The sequence below is a fragment of the Oryzias melastigma genome, linkage group LG11, assembly GCF_002922805.2.
Source record: "Oryzias melastigma strain HK-1 linkage group LG11, ASM292280v2, whole genome shotgun sequence".
Classification (NCBI taxonomy): Eukaryota; Metazoa; Chordata; class Actinopteri; order Beloniformes; family Adrianichthyidae; genus Oryzias; species Oryzias melastigma.
Genome location: NC_050522.1, coordinates 15,491,299 through 15,507,367, shown reverse-complemented (window position 1 = coordinate 15,507,367; position 16,069 = coordinate 15,491,299). Strand labels below are relative to the sequence as shown.

Here is a 16,069-nt window from a genome sequence, read left to right as displayed (position 1 = left end):
AGTGAATAAACACATGCACAAACATTTGAACGCTACACATTTGATGTACAACAGATCTCTGATGCCCTCTAGTGGAATAGAATGAAAGCACAAACTAAAAAATATATATATCTATTATTTTCACAATACAGACAATTTACTTTTTTAAAATTATTGTTGAGCTTTGACAACAGAGGGACAAACTTAAATAAAAAAAAATTGGTGGAGGGAAAAAAAATTAGCCTTTTTTGGTATATTTGTTAGAAACAAAACCACAAACAGCTACCCCAGTAAACGCCCTCACTACAGTGACTCTTTTTAAAAATTAAAAATTAATGTGAGGATGTAGCATTTGTGCCTCACCTTCACATCTCTTTTTCATAGACTCAGGTTGAATAAATCCAAAAAAACAAACAAAATGTTCCTGTTAAATGTAGATCTCTTCCACTCTTTTAGACCATCTTTTCAGCAATATAACAAAGACATATTCCCATTCCATATAAAGATATAGTATTTCAAGTGTTAAAGGAGTTGTTCCCTTGTAGTCTCTCCTGCTCATCTGTCTGTTCAAGTTTTTGATCATTTGTCTAAATATAAGCACTCTTACACCTTGAAGGCCAACATAATACATTCTGCTTCACAGGTAGGGACTGCTACTGCAGGATGTTTCTTCCATGAAACTATAAATACTGTTCTCACTGAGGCTCAACACCTACCTACAGTGTTGCATGAAACAGCTTATCCCCGTTTCTCCTAAAACACAGCTTCTTGTTTGCAGTTCCTCTGAAATATCTTGACATTTGCTTGGCTGTAGTTCTATCATTGGCTTGTACAAGTACTGCGATAAACTTAGATCCTGTCGAGCACATGTCATGAGATAAAAGGCTTTCCATTTCCTCTCTCTTTTTTTTAATCTTTCCTTCTAATGGCATCGTCTACTGAATTTCTAATCACAGTGTTTGACAGTTCTGCATATTTATCTTTTCAGTGTATTGTTGACATTTTTACTCATCTGTCATCTGAGTGAAATCTTTGACTAGAAAACACTTTATTCTATTCAACTACTTCATCTTAAATCCAGTCTGAAAGCATCTTCTTAATGTCTTTTATTACTTCTCTATTGCTTGGTCCAATAATGAATCCCATGTAGATGATTGATAACTTTCATAACTTTCAGAGGTCTACTGAATTCTGAGTGACATCATTTTCTGTTTGATTACATTCCAGTTGAGCACATTTTTACTGAACAAGTTATATACAATCTCTCAATAATAACTTTCAATAAACACAGAAAACTGACATGTCATTTCATCTTTATTGATTGCAAAACATGATACAATTTTACAGCAGGCAAAAAATTAATGTCACATGAGGTGTCTGTTGTATGCACATTTAAATGTGGTTTAACTTATAAAAGATTGAAATACTTTTATGACCTTGTCCTAAATTATATTCCAAGGAAAAGGTTTGTTTGTGTTATAGCTGTGAACTTGCCTGTGTAATTATATTTTTCTACCCATATATTACAAATGTATAAATATTATATTAAACAACTTAATACACTTTTAGTTACATTTTGTCAAGAAAATGCTTAATATTATAAGATTGAATTAGAAAAACCTCAAGTAGTTATTTTTCTACAACATTTAGTTAATTACCATCACCGTGGCAGGTGGCTGCTGGGAAATTGAATGTATTTCAGCACGCTCCTTTAAATGGTCGATACCAATAAAGACAGTAGGGGGAGTTCAAGATTCCCTCACTTCAAAAAATATCGAATTGGCTATTGACGCAACATGTTGGCAAATATATGGTATTATAGTCTTATATATGAGTATTTTAATTATGTTTGGTCAGCGTAACCAGTAATTATGTGTTAAAAGAAAGAACAGTGGCTTTTCCTCGTCCCCCTAAGCACAACCGGCGTTGATGGCGTCGACAAACAGCTAATGAGCCGTCAGGAGGAGAAACTACCTGGAAGTCGAACTTACAACACATTTTCTGTGAAGTTATTTGGATTTGTAATGTCGTCTGGTTGTTATTTGTGACTATGTTGGACAACAATAGTCCCGTTTTTTCCGAAACGGCCACAAAGCAGCCTCAAACGTCCTCTGCCACCACGGAATACTGCGAGAAACTGCAGCGGTGGATGTGGCAGTATTACTGGGGCTGCAGCCCGTCCAGCTGGGGCTTTCTACCAGCCTTCCCTCTTCCTCACACGCCGGACGCAGCTCTCTCGACTTCCGCCGGTGACCAACAGGCTTTCGACGTCCGGAATTGGTACAGCTACCCTTCTCCTCTCAGTCCGCCCACGTTGCCTCAGCCTCCTCCGTATGTCGGCGGTGACCAGGCTGAGCGAAGCGCCGCTTCGGCGGATGCCCGAGCGGCGCAGCAGCAGAACGGCAACACTCTTCAGGCAGGTACGGATCTGTCCAGGCTGCTGCTCATCCAGACACGAGGGAAAACTGCTTTATTCTGACAATTTAAGCTAAATTCAGCGGAAATAGGCTTAAGGGAATGTGCTTGTATAGTTAACGAGCTTAAGTTCTTGGAGTAATCCTAAACAGCTGTCCTATTCTTCTCTAAGCTTCGGTGAATTGGAGCAGATCACTTGTAAATCAGTGATAATACCTCAATGATTTGATTGTGGAATCAGCAGATCATTTATAAATCAGTGATTTTACTTCAACAATTTGATCCTGGAAATCAGCAGAATCCATTTGATTGTAGGATAAGTTGATTATTTGTAAATTAGAGTTGAAACCACAATATTTTAAATGTTGAATCAGCAGATACACTACTTTAAACATGTGATTCTGGAATCACACATCTGTTTTTACATCTGTCTAACAGGGCGGGAATACAAGATTCCTTCTCCTCTCCAAAGATTCCTGGCAGAGACGGTGGACTTCATCATCTTGTTTTGTGTGAAGGCCACCATCGTGTTATGGATCATGCATCTGAGCGGCATGAAGTGAGTAAAGCCACCAAGAACCCTTCAAAGTAGCTCTGAATTCCCTTGAACGCACGTAAACAGACATAAAAACTGTTGATCAAACCACTTGTCTCTAAAGGGACATTGCAAAGTTCATCACCCACTTCATCGTGGAGGAAATTGACGAGAACACGTCTTTAGAAGATCTACAGAAGATGATGGCGGTTGCTCTGGTCTACAGGGTTCTAGTGTGTGTTTATGAGGTGAGTTAATTTGGATCAATGCTTGATTATCATTTAATTTTATTTAATTTCTTTTTAAAGTCAAGATTTATGTTCAAAAAGCAAACAAATAAAACATAAGCAATCAAATCCCTTATTTAAAATATTGCATTTAATGTGTTTTTGTGTACAAGATACTTTAAAACAACTTTTAAAATGAAATAAAAAACTTTCTTGATAAATTTATTCTCTAGAGTAAAAAGTAAAGCAGAAAAAACTATTTAGATTGTTAAAGGCTCCTATTGAGATCTAGGTTACACCAAATAATGTTGGGTCTATAAAGCATCTTTGACCTCTCCATTTAGACTAAAATTGAGATTTGAAGTAGCAACTGTCTTGATTTTGGGCGCCACACCACCTGCTGCAGCATCTCCAGGAAGCTTACAATCGGATGGAGCTGCTTCAGCATCAGGCGTCGAGTGTTACGTTCCCCACAGAGGACACTGATGCAATGTTGCACTGGTGGTTGCCGGAGGTGAAATCATGCATGTTGCTGGAGCCGTGGGACCGATTCTGTTGGAGCTCTGGGAAATTAAGACTGTTCTTCTCCTTTTTCATTTTAACCAGCAAACTGTTATTTGTTTCCCTTTTTTGAGTTGTTTGTCACCTGAAATTGAAATAGTTTTATTGTTCGCTCAGACGCTCTGCATTTGGGGTGCTGGCGGCGCGACTCCAGGAAAGTTCCTGCTCGGTCTGCGAGTTGTGACGTGCGACACGTCCACGCTGGTACGACCCAACCGCGTTCTTGTGGTCCCGGCGTCCAACGTCTCCCTCTCTGCGTAAGAGAGCCTCTATTTCAAGCTTTAAAAGATTTGTCTTTTTGTATCTGAATGCAAATTTTGAAAGTTTTTGTAACAAAAAGTAATGTTCTTCTAATATGTCGCTAATGTTCCCACAGCTCAATGGTGCGTGCGCTGAACAAGAACTTCTCGATTGCGTTCCTCTTTCCCGTCTTCATCACGCTGCTCTTCTTCCAGCACAACAGGACTGTGTACGACATCGTCGCAGGAACCATAGTTGTGCAGCGCAGAAGCGCTAGATAGTTTCTCCTCCGGACCGACTGAGCGGAGCCGGCCATTGTGATGGCCAAAGAGACTTTTTGCACTGAGTGTTGAAAGACTGATGGACTGAGCATTGATTTGTTTAATGGACGGACTGCACTGCTTAGACTTCAGAAGCATCTTAGAGAAGCTTTTATCATGACTGAACCCATAGATCCAAACCCTCCACAGTATTGTGAGTTTTGATTGACTGTTTATGCAAACTGTAAATGATGCTGAACTTTCCAGGTAATTGACACATGATGTAAAGTTCTAAAAATGTGTAATATTAAAATAAATGATTATATTTCATAAACAAGATAAATGTGGATTTACTGAACTTTTAACATTTGGAAACTTTTATAATACATTTCATCAAGTTAAATTTCTAGCTTAAAAGGACAAAAGTTTTGAATGATTTCTTGTGATTTACCTGAAGTTTCATGTCTCCTGATTCTTATTGTGTTTTCCGAAGTAAAACTGTGTATTTTTAAAATGGGGGAAGAAAAGTAGTAAACTACATTTACTCTCTTTATTGTAACGGATTAACTTTACTTGTAACTTTTGAGGAACGTCATACAGAGAAACGGAAGAAAAGGATTAGAAGCATGGAGGGTGATGAGGAAAGGTTGGAATTCAAAGAATAAAGTTAGAAGTTTAAGACTGACTTTAGAAAACAACAAAAAAGAAAAGATTTCTAAGACCAAATTAAAAATTCTGGGAAAAAATATTTGAGGATGAAGGGAAAATTCTAAAAAAAAGGAAGAATTCTAAGAAAGTTATTGTGAGGGAAAAGATAAATTTTGAGAAAAAAACTGAAATTCTGATAAAGGAAAAAACAACTCTGAAAATAAAGTAAACTTCAGAGAAAACAAGAAAGAATTCTGAGATTAAAAATAAGATTCTTAGAAAATAATGAATAATTCTAAAAAAAGAAAAATTATTCTGAGAACAAAGTTAAAATTATAAGAAAACAAAAAAAAAATAACTCTGAGAATAAAGTTCAAAATTTAAGAAAACAAAAAAATAATTCTGAGAACAAAGTTAAAAATTTAAGAAAGAAAAATTCTTAGAATAAAGTTAAAATCTAAGAAAATAAATTGTGAGAAAAAGTGAAATTCTAAGAAAAGAAGAAATAATTTTGAGAGTAAAACTAAAATTCTAAAAACAGAAACATTTCTTAGAAAAAAATTAAAATTCAGAGACAAGAGGAAAGAATTCCGAGCAAAAAGTTTAAATTCTAGAGAAGAAGAAAACATTCTTAGAATGAAATTGAAATTCTAAGGCAAAAAGTAATTGAAAATAAAACTGAAATTCTAAGAAAAGAAGAAAAAGTGTGAGAAAAAAAATGAGAAAAAATAATAAAAAAAACTGATAGTAATATTAAAATGAGAAGAAAATATGTAAAAATAGTGAGAAAAGAGTAATATTCTAAGAAAAGAAGAAAGAATTCTGAGAACAATGTTAACATTCGAAGTGAAAAATAAACAATTCTGTGAATAAAATTACAAATTTGAGACAAAAAGAAAGAATTCTAAGAATAAAGTTAAAATCTGACAAAAGAAATTATGAGAAAAAAGTAAAATTTTGAGAAAAATGGAAATTTTGAGAAAAGAAGAAAGAACTATGAGAGTAAAATAAGAATTGAAAAAGGTTTTCTAAGATTAAAGTTAAAATTCTAAGAAAAGAAGAAAAAATTGTGAGAAAAGAAATGAAATTCTAAGAAAAGAAGAAAGAATTTCAAGGATAACCTAAAATTCAGAGAAAAGAAAAAAAGTATTATAAGAGTAAAGTAAAAATCCCCGAAAAAGAAGAATTCTGAGAATGAAAACGGAAGTTCTTCGAAAGGGAAAATAATTCTAAGAAAAGAAGAAAGAATTCAGAGTAAAAATGTAAAATTCCAATAAAAGCAGTAAGAATTCTGGGAATAAAATGAAAATTCTGAAAAAAGAATCAGAAAAAGTAAGAAAAAAAGCGAAATTCTAATAAAGGAAAAAAATATTCTGAGAATAAAGTTAAAATTGTTTTAAATTAATAAATTTAGAAATAATTCTTGGAATGAAATAAAAATTCTTAGAAAAGACTAAAATTTTGAGAATAAAGTTAAAATGATAAGAAATGAAGAAAGTATTCTAAAAATTGTTAAAATTATAAAATAATAAATAAAGAACAAATAATTCAATTTAAATTAAAGTTCTAAGAAAAGAAGAAAGAATTCTACAAATAAAATTTAAATTACAAGAAACGAAGAACAAATTCAATGAAAAAAATTGATAAGAAAAGAAGAAAGACTTCTGAGAATAAAAATACAATTCTGAGAAAAGAAGAAAGAATTTGAAAAAAATAATAAAATTCTCAGGAAAGAAGAAATACTTTTAAGATGTATATTAAAATTCAAAGAAAATAAGAAATAATTTAAAAATTCAATGGAAAACTCTGAGAGAGGAATAAAGAATTCTAATATTAATGTTAGAATTCCAGAAAAATATTAAAGAAAATATACCCCCCAAAAATAACTCCTAATAGGAAAATAAGTATGAATTTTAAAATTAAAGGGAAATTCTGAGACGGTCTGAATTCTAAGAAAAAGTCAGACTCATGAGAATAATGTTAGAATCCTGAGATGAAAGTACATCTTTTCAAGACAGAAAAAGCTACAATTTTTCAACGCCCAATTCTCCCAAATGTCTCCATTTCTCTCCTTAACATACTTTGACTTTTACTAAAGTAAATATTTTCTTGGCTACACTCAAGTCAGCCCTTGTTGACCGTGACAGACGTCGGGACCTTTTTTTTTTACATTTCTGTGCTTTCACAACATCAAACTTGTCACTTGACTAAATAAAAAATTGAATCAATATTGTCTGAATGTTTCTTTGTGCATGAAGTCTAAACAACTAACAAATCCTGGATTTACTGTCCTCTCTGAATTCTTCAACCCTTTTGTTTTTTTTCTAAACCATATAATTTTTTGGCCTTGTTGCAGCTTATTGCATTTGACTTTTACTAAAGTAAAGATTTTTTTGGTTACACTCAAGTCATTTTTTTCAAATTCTTTGATTTTTTTTTTTTTTACAATTATTACAGTATTTCTGATTAAACGTTACAGTTTTGACAATAAACCATCACATTATCAGATCATAGGTTTGTTCAAAAATGTTTTCATTAAGAAGTAAATAGAGAAAAAAAGCTTAGACACACAGATTTATAGAATAATAAATATAGTTAACATAGTTGCATGTGGTCACAACAGAAAAAATATAAATATAACTATAAATTAACGACACACAATGGAAAGTGAATGGGTAATATTGCAATGATAAAATAAAAATGATTGAATGTGAAGTCATTAGTTTTTTTGTTATTGTAGTGTAATGAAATGAAATAAAATAAGATAAAGTAAACTAAAGTAAAGTAAAATAGTTAATTGTTAATCTTTGACGCATTTTAGGACAAATAATAAATAATGACCAAAATCCCATCAATCTGACACGATTATTTTCTGTAAAATTCTGATAATTTTGAATTAGGCTGCAATTTAAAGGGTTAATCATTGGGATAGTAATGTAATTTGTGTTTTTAAAAAGGTGCAGGTTAGAATATTGTATAGATTCTTAGTATAAAAGATTTTTAGAGTCATAATATACGTTAAACGTATAGCGTTTAGCGGGTTTGTAGCTCAATGCAGCCTTTTTAGGAAACCCAAACACAATTTTTTTTCCCCAGTATTTTTGTTTAAATATAAACATAAAAAACACTAAAATGTCACCAAAATTACTTAAAAAAGCACACTAAACTGAGCTTTTCAAGCATTCTTGTAATTTCCTTGATATATATTTTTTCAAACGTCAGTACAGTATTGCACACCCAGAACTTCACCACAAGGGGGCAGCACCAATAGATGTATGAAGCCTACATTTAGAGTTCAATCAGTGGATGATGTTTAACAAATCTTTATTAAACCACAGTTTTCATGCAAAAAAGGAAATGTATTCAACTTACAGTAACATTTCCCTTTAACTTTTACTTTTGCGCTCTCTTTTTTCTGTAGTCGTTAGCTGTTGGTCTCTCAGTGTTAATCTAATATAAGCTTTATGTTGTTCAGTTAACTAAGGTGTCAGTCTATATGATGCTCATAGAACTGCAGCAAACAGAAGTGCTTCTCATTTTTTTGGTATGCATTTTTCACTAGATTATATAACATGTTTTTATATCACAGGAAGTGTAGACCTTATGCACAGAACAGAAACTAAGAAATGAAATCTAAACATTTCCAACAATGAAACCAAATATTAATCACTTCTTGAATTAGTCTTTGACAAAAAAATTACTTAGACATTTCCAAATATCTGAAGACAGCAAACTTTCTGTCACAGTAAAAGTCACGAGTTAAGTAAAAGTACTCAGTCAGAAAATTGTTACTGTTTTGTCTCACAGGAAGCTTCAATGCACTTGAAAGCATTTACTGGGACATTAAAAAAGTTCAATTTAAGTTTTTTATTAATCAGATTATTGATCTAATGTGCGGCATGTGATTGCTCATAAACAAGGCACTGAAAAGTCAGTTTGTGGGAAATCCTGGAGACATTCCCACTTTGTTTTCTTCACACACTGATAAAAATTAAACATTTTATTTATAATGGGCTTTTATTTTGAAAGAAATCTCCAGATTCTATTCTACTGTGCTATACTATACAAAATTATATTATATTATATTATATTATATTATATTATATTATATTATATTATATTATATTATATACAAAATTATATTATATACAAAATTATATTATATTATATTATATTATATTATATTATATTATATTATATTATATTATATTATATTATATTATATATTATATCGTTGTCTTTTTTTCTCCATTCATCATTACCCAGCATGCAAGTAGACATTCTCCCAATGTCTTTTACCACGCCTTCATTACAGTAAACATTATTTCCAATCTAAATATTGTCTGACAAACATCAAGTTTGACAAATTCTGTGATTACTTTGCTAACTTAATGATCCAGTCCAGCAAAACATACAAAAAATACAAATTGGGTTGAGATTAAATAATCATTTATTTGGTGTTTCAAGCTAAAATCTCACAAGTCACTTTGTGACCCGCCTGGCTGATCACAGCAGACGCTCCTGCTGTATAGAGACTCCCAGTTGTTCATGTCATAGATGAAGCCTCAGGCTCCCCTCTTGTTTTGCTATTTTTAGGGCACTGCAGTCTCCATGGGTTTTGAGGAAAAGCTGTGTCTCTGTGCTACATGAAGAAAAAGTCAAAATTGAATAATTTTGTGCAAGATTAGCTGTAACCAGATTTTGTAAAACGCCTGCAGCAGGAGCAGAGTCTCATCAGAATTTCAGCTTCTGAAAAATGCTTTTTGTTTCAAAAGAAAGCTCAAAAAGCATTTTAGATGTGGCTTTAGTCTATATGTTTCTGACTTTTCCCTATTTAACACTTAGTGGAGAAAATTCAAATGTACTCTTTTAGAGATAGAGTTCCTAGCAAAAGCTGAACATGCAGATTTCTGTAAGTGATATTTTTGATAAAGAAAAAAAAAGGTTTCACTGCATAACATCTCTCAGTCAAAGTGTGTGCTTTCAAAACTTCCTTTCAGCATGTTGCTCTTTATTTGCAAGTTTGTCAGGGAACAGATAGAGTCTCTAAGACACATTTCCAGACAGAAAAAGTGGAGCAAAAACTGCTAGACACCGAGAGGAATTATGAGAGAGACAAAAGCCCAAGAGTAATAAAATAAAAAAAAGAAAAAAGAAGCAGGAGTTGAAATTGAGACAGCAAAACATAGGAGTGGAGAAACAGGAGGAGGAAGAGCAGGAAGGAGTGAATGGGAGAGGCTGAAGGACACCGTGCTTGAAAATTCTCTCTGATCTTTGAGCCAAGGGACCGGAGGCGATGGAGCACTCAGCCCAACTCTATTAAAATTCAACCGGCTTCACTTATATCTTCAGTTATTAAACAAGAGATGCCCTGCTCGGTTAGTATTTCTGCAGCATGCGCACTGTAGCTAAAAAGTCTTCAGCAGGACAGAGTTTGCTGGTTCTATGAAAGATTCATGCTGCTTTAGATGACAGACCCTGCATTCACCTGCAGCTAAGATCGAAAAACAATCGTGAAAATAGGTGTCTCAAGACTTCCTTAAATATTTAATGTTTTGAAAAAATCCTGTTATAGCCTCTTTGTGTAAAAAAAGCAAATTTCAAGTTAAATATCAAACTTTACTTGTTAAGGGGGAAGCTACTTCTGTTTATTTTGCATGAAAAGTAGTTTTTAAATAAAATTTGAATTGAATTGAACAAGCAGTGTCAGTTGTGTGAATAAATGTTAGCGTCTGTTTATTCAGATGAAGACTGCAATTTTCCTTAATTTTAATCACATTTTCAACCAAACGAACCCTGCATTCCCTGTGTTTACCACCAGAGGAGACTAGCCACCTCCACACTGAAACCCAGCTCCTGATTGGCTGTCGGCTGTCTCGTGTCCATCGAGGCTCCTCCAATCAGCACCATTCAGCACCACAAACATCTGAAGTAGTAATAATGTGGAATGTGCTGGCTCTGCATGAGCTGTCAACTGGATCATGTAGTACTACACAGCACACTGATTGAGCGAAGGAGGAGGAGGAGGAGGAGGAGGAAGAGGTAATGACAGAGTATCGGGCTCTTTGTGCTGCCTGGAAATGTATCTGTTTGAGAAGAAGGTAGAGCTGTCAGCTCCTTGGGCCGCACCCTCTCTGCCTCTCCCTTTCATGGATTCCTGCATGCAGCACATTGTGTTCTTGTGAGCACACTGTTGCACAACTTCAGCTAACATGGAAAGACTCTAATTAAACACAACAGCCTGAAACAATTCCTCGGTGCAACCTGAGGAAACAAAAAAAAAAAGAGACTGCAAAATTTAGAAAGCAACAAATAAAACTGTAGAACAGAGTGATAAAGATAAAAGCATGAAGAAATACTCATAAATATCACTTTGAAAGATGGAGAGGCTTCTAAATGTGCAGGAAACCCCTCCTGCTTGCAGCAGATGGCTGAGTAACTGTCTGATGAGCTACAATCTGGCCTGCAGACTGACAACAGCGAACATGGGGTCATCTACCAGAGCTAATAATAGAATTAAGCAAAGACAAGCACACATCGAGTGAGAGGCACTACCCACTGCTGATGTGTTTGCATGATAATATGTGACAAAGTTAGAGACATTTTTGGGTGGATTTTTTATGCCCTTTTGGGAGAAACCTGGTTTCACGTGTCCTTACCTAATATCAGCCAATTGTTTTTCTTTTCTGATCCTTTTTAGCAGTTTTGATGTGCAACTGATGGGATCTGATAGAAAATCATGACAGAAGCTGTTCTGCAAACAAAAAAACTTGGATTTTGTGATCAGGTTATAAGGAAACTTTGTTCCTCAGCTGGAAAACACTGTCAATAAGTAAACAACTTGGTAAACTGAATCCAGAAAACTTAAACTAATCCAAAAATAACGGTATTCCAATCATCTTTTGAGCTATCTTTAAGTGGTCTTTTATTTATGATTATACTGTTTTTAACCTGAATCGAAAAGCCTGTTTCGTTTTCTAGGACATAATTTCTGCAGAGTGGTAGTAGTTCATTAGGAACTCACCTCTGAGTTGTGGCTGAGTCTTTCGATTCTCCAATTCAATTCAATTTTAAGTTTACAAATTTAAACACATTTGTTTAGAAATACATAAAACATCTATTATTTAATTTAAATATATTTATATTGATCTGATACAGTTCACATATTGTAAAATGTATTAGTGAAATAATGAGATTGTTAATAGCATACAGTGCTACATGGATTCTCTAAAGGAGAAGTTCAAATAAAAATGTTCAGATCATTAACATTGTAAACAGTGTTCTGCTTCTCCTGGAGGACGTTCCAGTTTGGCCACTAGGTGGCGATCGAGCTACAGAAGTACACTTAATTCAAGAAGAAGACAGCAGTATGAGGGAAAAAAAAACATTGACTGTATATGAAAAAAAACGAAGTTTTAGACTACAAATAGTTACTTTAAAATTATTTCCTTAAATGAGTTTGGAAAATTAATCCATGTAAGTAAATGAAGATGCCAATTTAATCAGCAATGTATTTTTTTTGGTCAACGAGTGTTAGAATTAGTGGTCCTATGGGAAATTCCATTGAACGTTAGCATTAAGCTAGCGGACTTTAGCTAAATCGATTTATATCTTTTGTGAATCGATAATTGATCTATTAAACTTAAATTGATTCAAATCGGTTAATCGATTATTTCAACCCAGCCCTAATTAAGCAGAGCAAGAAGCGTGTGGCCCCCTGTGTATTTTCTGCATCACAAATACGCTCTTTTTCCAACATTTTTTTGTCTGCTCCTGATTCATAATTTAATAATAAAAAAACACCAAGAAATGAAAATTTGAGCTGAATTTTCACAATATATGTCCCCCATCATCAGAAAAATGCCACAAGAACATATTAAAACACCAAAAACATAATTTTCATCAATGCAAAAGTTCCTTTCTTTTTAATGATCATTTTATAAGCTAAATTCCTGAGTTTTTAATATCCTGTTGGCTAAAACGGCACATTAGAAACTTATCTAATTAGCTATTTTCCTCAGTTTTTTTCTGCATCTAACCACCACATTAACTATAACTTAGTTATCCTTTCCTTATTGCAAGTTAACATTTAAGCGTAGCTACCATGGTCATTCTGAAGCCAACGGTGGCTTTTGTCCACCAGCTGTGGAGATGCAGTAAGAGCTGACAAAGGCGTTTCTGTGTGGAAAGCCCCACGCTTTCCACAGAAGCTGAGTCATGTTCCATGCATCAGAGAAGTCAACATTCACACACACATTTCTAAAAGGAAACTGTCAGCTGCAGCTCATGACTCAAACACAGATGCAGATGCTTTTCAGCGTAATTTTAGGTTAGGTCCTTCTGTTTCACAGAGCAGAGATGGGATTAATAGAGGAGTAAATGAAGTACAGAAGACATATATATATAAAAGAAAGAATGATGTTTATTTTTCATGCATATCAAGGTGGTTCTGATCACCAAAAGATTTTATTTTTTATGTGTGCACAGTGGTGTTAGTGAAGAAACTTCAAGTATTTTTCTTCTACTAACTTATTTTGCTAAAACTTAGTAATCTACAGAAACTTTGTTGCAAATCCTTGCAAAAAAAAAAAAGACGACTGACAAACAGAAAATTCAGAAATGCACACAAAGGATTACTTATTCACTCTAACACCCCTGGGCACTACATACCAGCAAGTTTTTGCCAGATTTTTCCTGAATGGCTGAATGGAAATGGAAGTACAGACAGAAAATGTATGATATCAGTCCAGTCCAAAAACATGCTTCACAGATTAACTGGTGACTCTAAATCTGAGGTATCAAACTCTTCGAGAGCCCGTCTGCAGCTGGTTTTCCAGAAATCCCGCCATATCTGCTACTGGTTACCTGGATCAGGTGTGTTTATGGAGCTTCAACGGCAGGTTAGTTGGAAGACATGTAGGACAGCGGCCTTCGATAACTGGATTCTGCTCTTAAAAGTGCCCAGGTTTGCATGCATTGTCCAACAGTAGCTGCATAGGCTCTAGCAACCCTGTGAGCCTGAAAGTGATTGAGCGGGATCTGAAAATGGATGGATGGACTCAGTGTCTTGTCATTACTCATTTGTTTTCTGCTAGTACATTCCGTCTTATTGCAGATGCTGTAATGAAACTCCAGCAGGCACGCAGAGGAAGAATGCAGTTGAAGGTGAACCTGACAGTTGGCTTAGAATTTGCATCGCCGAGTGTGAAGCTACTGTCCACCCCGGGTAAAAATGGATTTCCTTTTTCTGGTTCAGAAAATGACTCGCTGGTTTTGCTGTTTTGCATAGACGGGCAGAGGCATCTCTGGGCCGTGTTGATGGTTAGTTTGATAGGGTGTGGTTTGCAGCAGAAAGAATGAGACTGCTCATTCCTGATGAGGGCTTACCAAAAGAAAGCCTGAGGGTAAACCAGGACTGCCCTGCTTCTGTCATACTACCTCTTTCATAAACACTCATTCAGAGCTTTCTTTTAGTGCTTTTGCATTTTGCACAAGGACACTACAGTTGTAGTACTCTACAATTACGGAACATTTTAGAGTTTTGTGTCTTCCTTAAACATGCATAAGGATTAAAACATTGAGTTTCAGGTTACAAGATGACTCTTCTAAACTGACACCTCTAAAATATAGACCACTTTATGCTGTGGTTTTTTTTTTTGGTGCTAACGATAGAAGTCACTACAGCTGACCACTGACAAACTACTGAATTTAATTTAATTTTGTTTCACACATTGTTTGAATTCGTTCCATACAAAATTCAAATAATTATTGATTTGTTTTATAAATTTAAAATCCTTCTTTGTGCCTAAAAAACATATTTCACGTCAAAATTAAAGCAATTAAAAACAGAAAAAAGGTGGAACTTTAATTAATTAAATTAGGAATGCTTGCAATAAAAGATTACTTGAATAAGCAAAAAAATAAATAAAAGAAAATTTAATATTTACAGAGCTCCTAAAAAGCAATGAAAGCAAATAAAAAAACTATTCTCGTGCACACCAGTTATTATCTACAGAACCCCTAAAGGGACATTGAAAAAAATCTAGGTTAAAAAAGCAGAACCAGTTAGTATCTGGTGCAAAACATTTAATATCTATGCAGACCAGTTAGTATCTGGTAAGAAACTGTTGTTATCTCGTGCGCACCAGTTACTATCTGGTGAGCACCAGTTAGTATCTGCTGGGGAACAGTTAGCATCTGGTGCAAAACACTTAATATCTGTTGCAGAGCAGTTAGTATCTGGAGTGAACCAGTTAGTATCTGATGACAAACAGTTGGTATCTTGTGCACACCAGTTAGTATCTGGTGAGATACATTTAGTATCTGGTGCGGACCAGTTAGCATCTGGTGGGGGAACAGTTAGTATCTGCTGGGGAACAGTTAATATCTGGTGCAAAATACTTAGTATCTGTTGTAGACAATTTAATATCTGGTGAGGAACAATTGTACTTGGTGCAGAACAGTTAATATCTGGTGTGGACCAGTTAGTATCTGGTGTGGACCAGTTAGTATCTGGTGAGAAACAGTTAGTATGTGGTGGGGAACAGTTAGCATCTGGTGCAAAACACTTAGTATCTGTTGTAGACCAGTTAATATCAGGTAAGGAACAGTTTGTATTTGGTGCAGAACAGTTAGTATATTGTGTGGACCAGTTAGTATCTGGTGAGAAACAGTTAGTATCTGGTGTGCAGCAGTTAGTATCTGGTGTGCAGCAGTTAGTATCTGGTGCGGACCAGTTAGCATCTGGTGGGGAACAGTTAGCATCTGGTGGGGAACAGTTAGTATCTGGTGCGGACCAGTTATTATCTGGTGTGCAGCAGTTAGCATCTGCTGGGGAACACTTAGTATCTGCTGGGGAACAGTTAGTATCTGCTGGGGAACAGTTAGTATCTGGTGCGGGACACTTAGTAACCAGATTTTTTTTCTCTCTTCAGTGTCCTTTTACTGTAAAATCACCTGTGACCTAGTGACACCTATGTTGGCTACCAGATGCCGCAGCGCCATAAACTTATGACTTAAGACTTGGAGCCCAGCGGTTCGAATCCCACTTGGGTTCATTGCTGTTTTTTTTAAATTCCAGAAATGTTTATAGCTTTTCTTGTTGGAGTCGGGACGAAAAAGGCAAAGAAGACAAATAAAAAAATTAAGAGATAAAACAAAGCAGAACGAAACAAAGAAACTAATAAAGAATTATTCATAACATT

The 16,069-nt window shown here is 34.7% G+C and overlaps 2 protein-coding genes across 2 annotated transcripts in view; both read left to right on the top strand.

Annotated features, from left to right (window-relative positions):
• The window catches only part of adnp2b (ADNP homeobox 2b), a gene marked incomplete in the record, with an annotated part of 705,870 nt that overhangs the window by 598,287 nt on the left and 91,514 nt on the right, over window positions 1-16,069 (top strand).
• On the top strand, window positions 1,744-4,996 carry fam8a1a (family with sequence similarity 8 member A1a). The gene is made up of 5 exons (XM_024294738.2): window positions 1,744-2,399; window positions 2,833-2,953; window positions 3,054-3,177; window positions 3,835-3,974; window positions 4,094-4,996. The coding sequence occupies exons 1-5, from the start codon at window positions 2,030-2,032 to the stop codon at window positions 4,236-4,238; spliced, it is 900 nt and encodes a 299-aa protein (XP_024150506.1). The 5' UTR covers window positions 1,744-2,029; the 3' UTR covers window positions 4,239-4,996.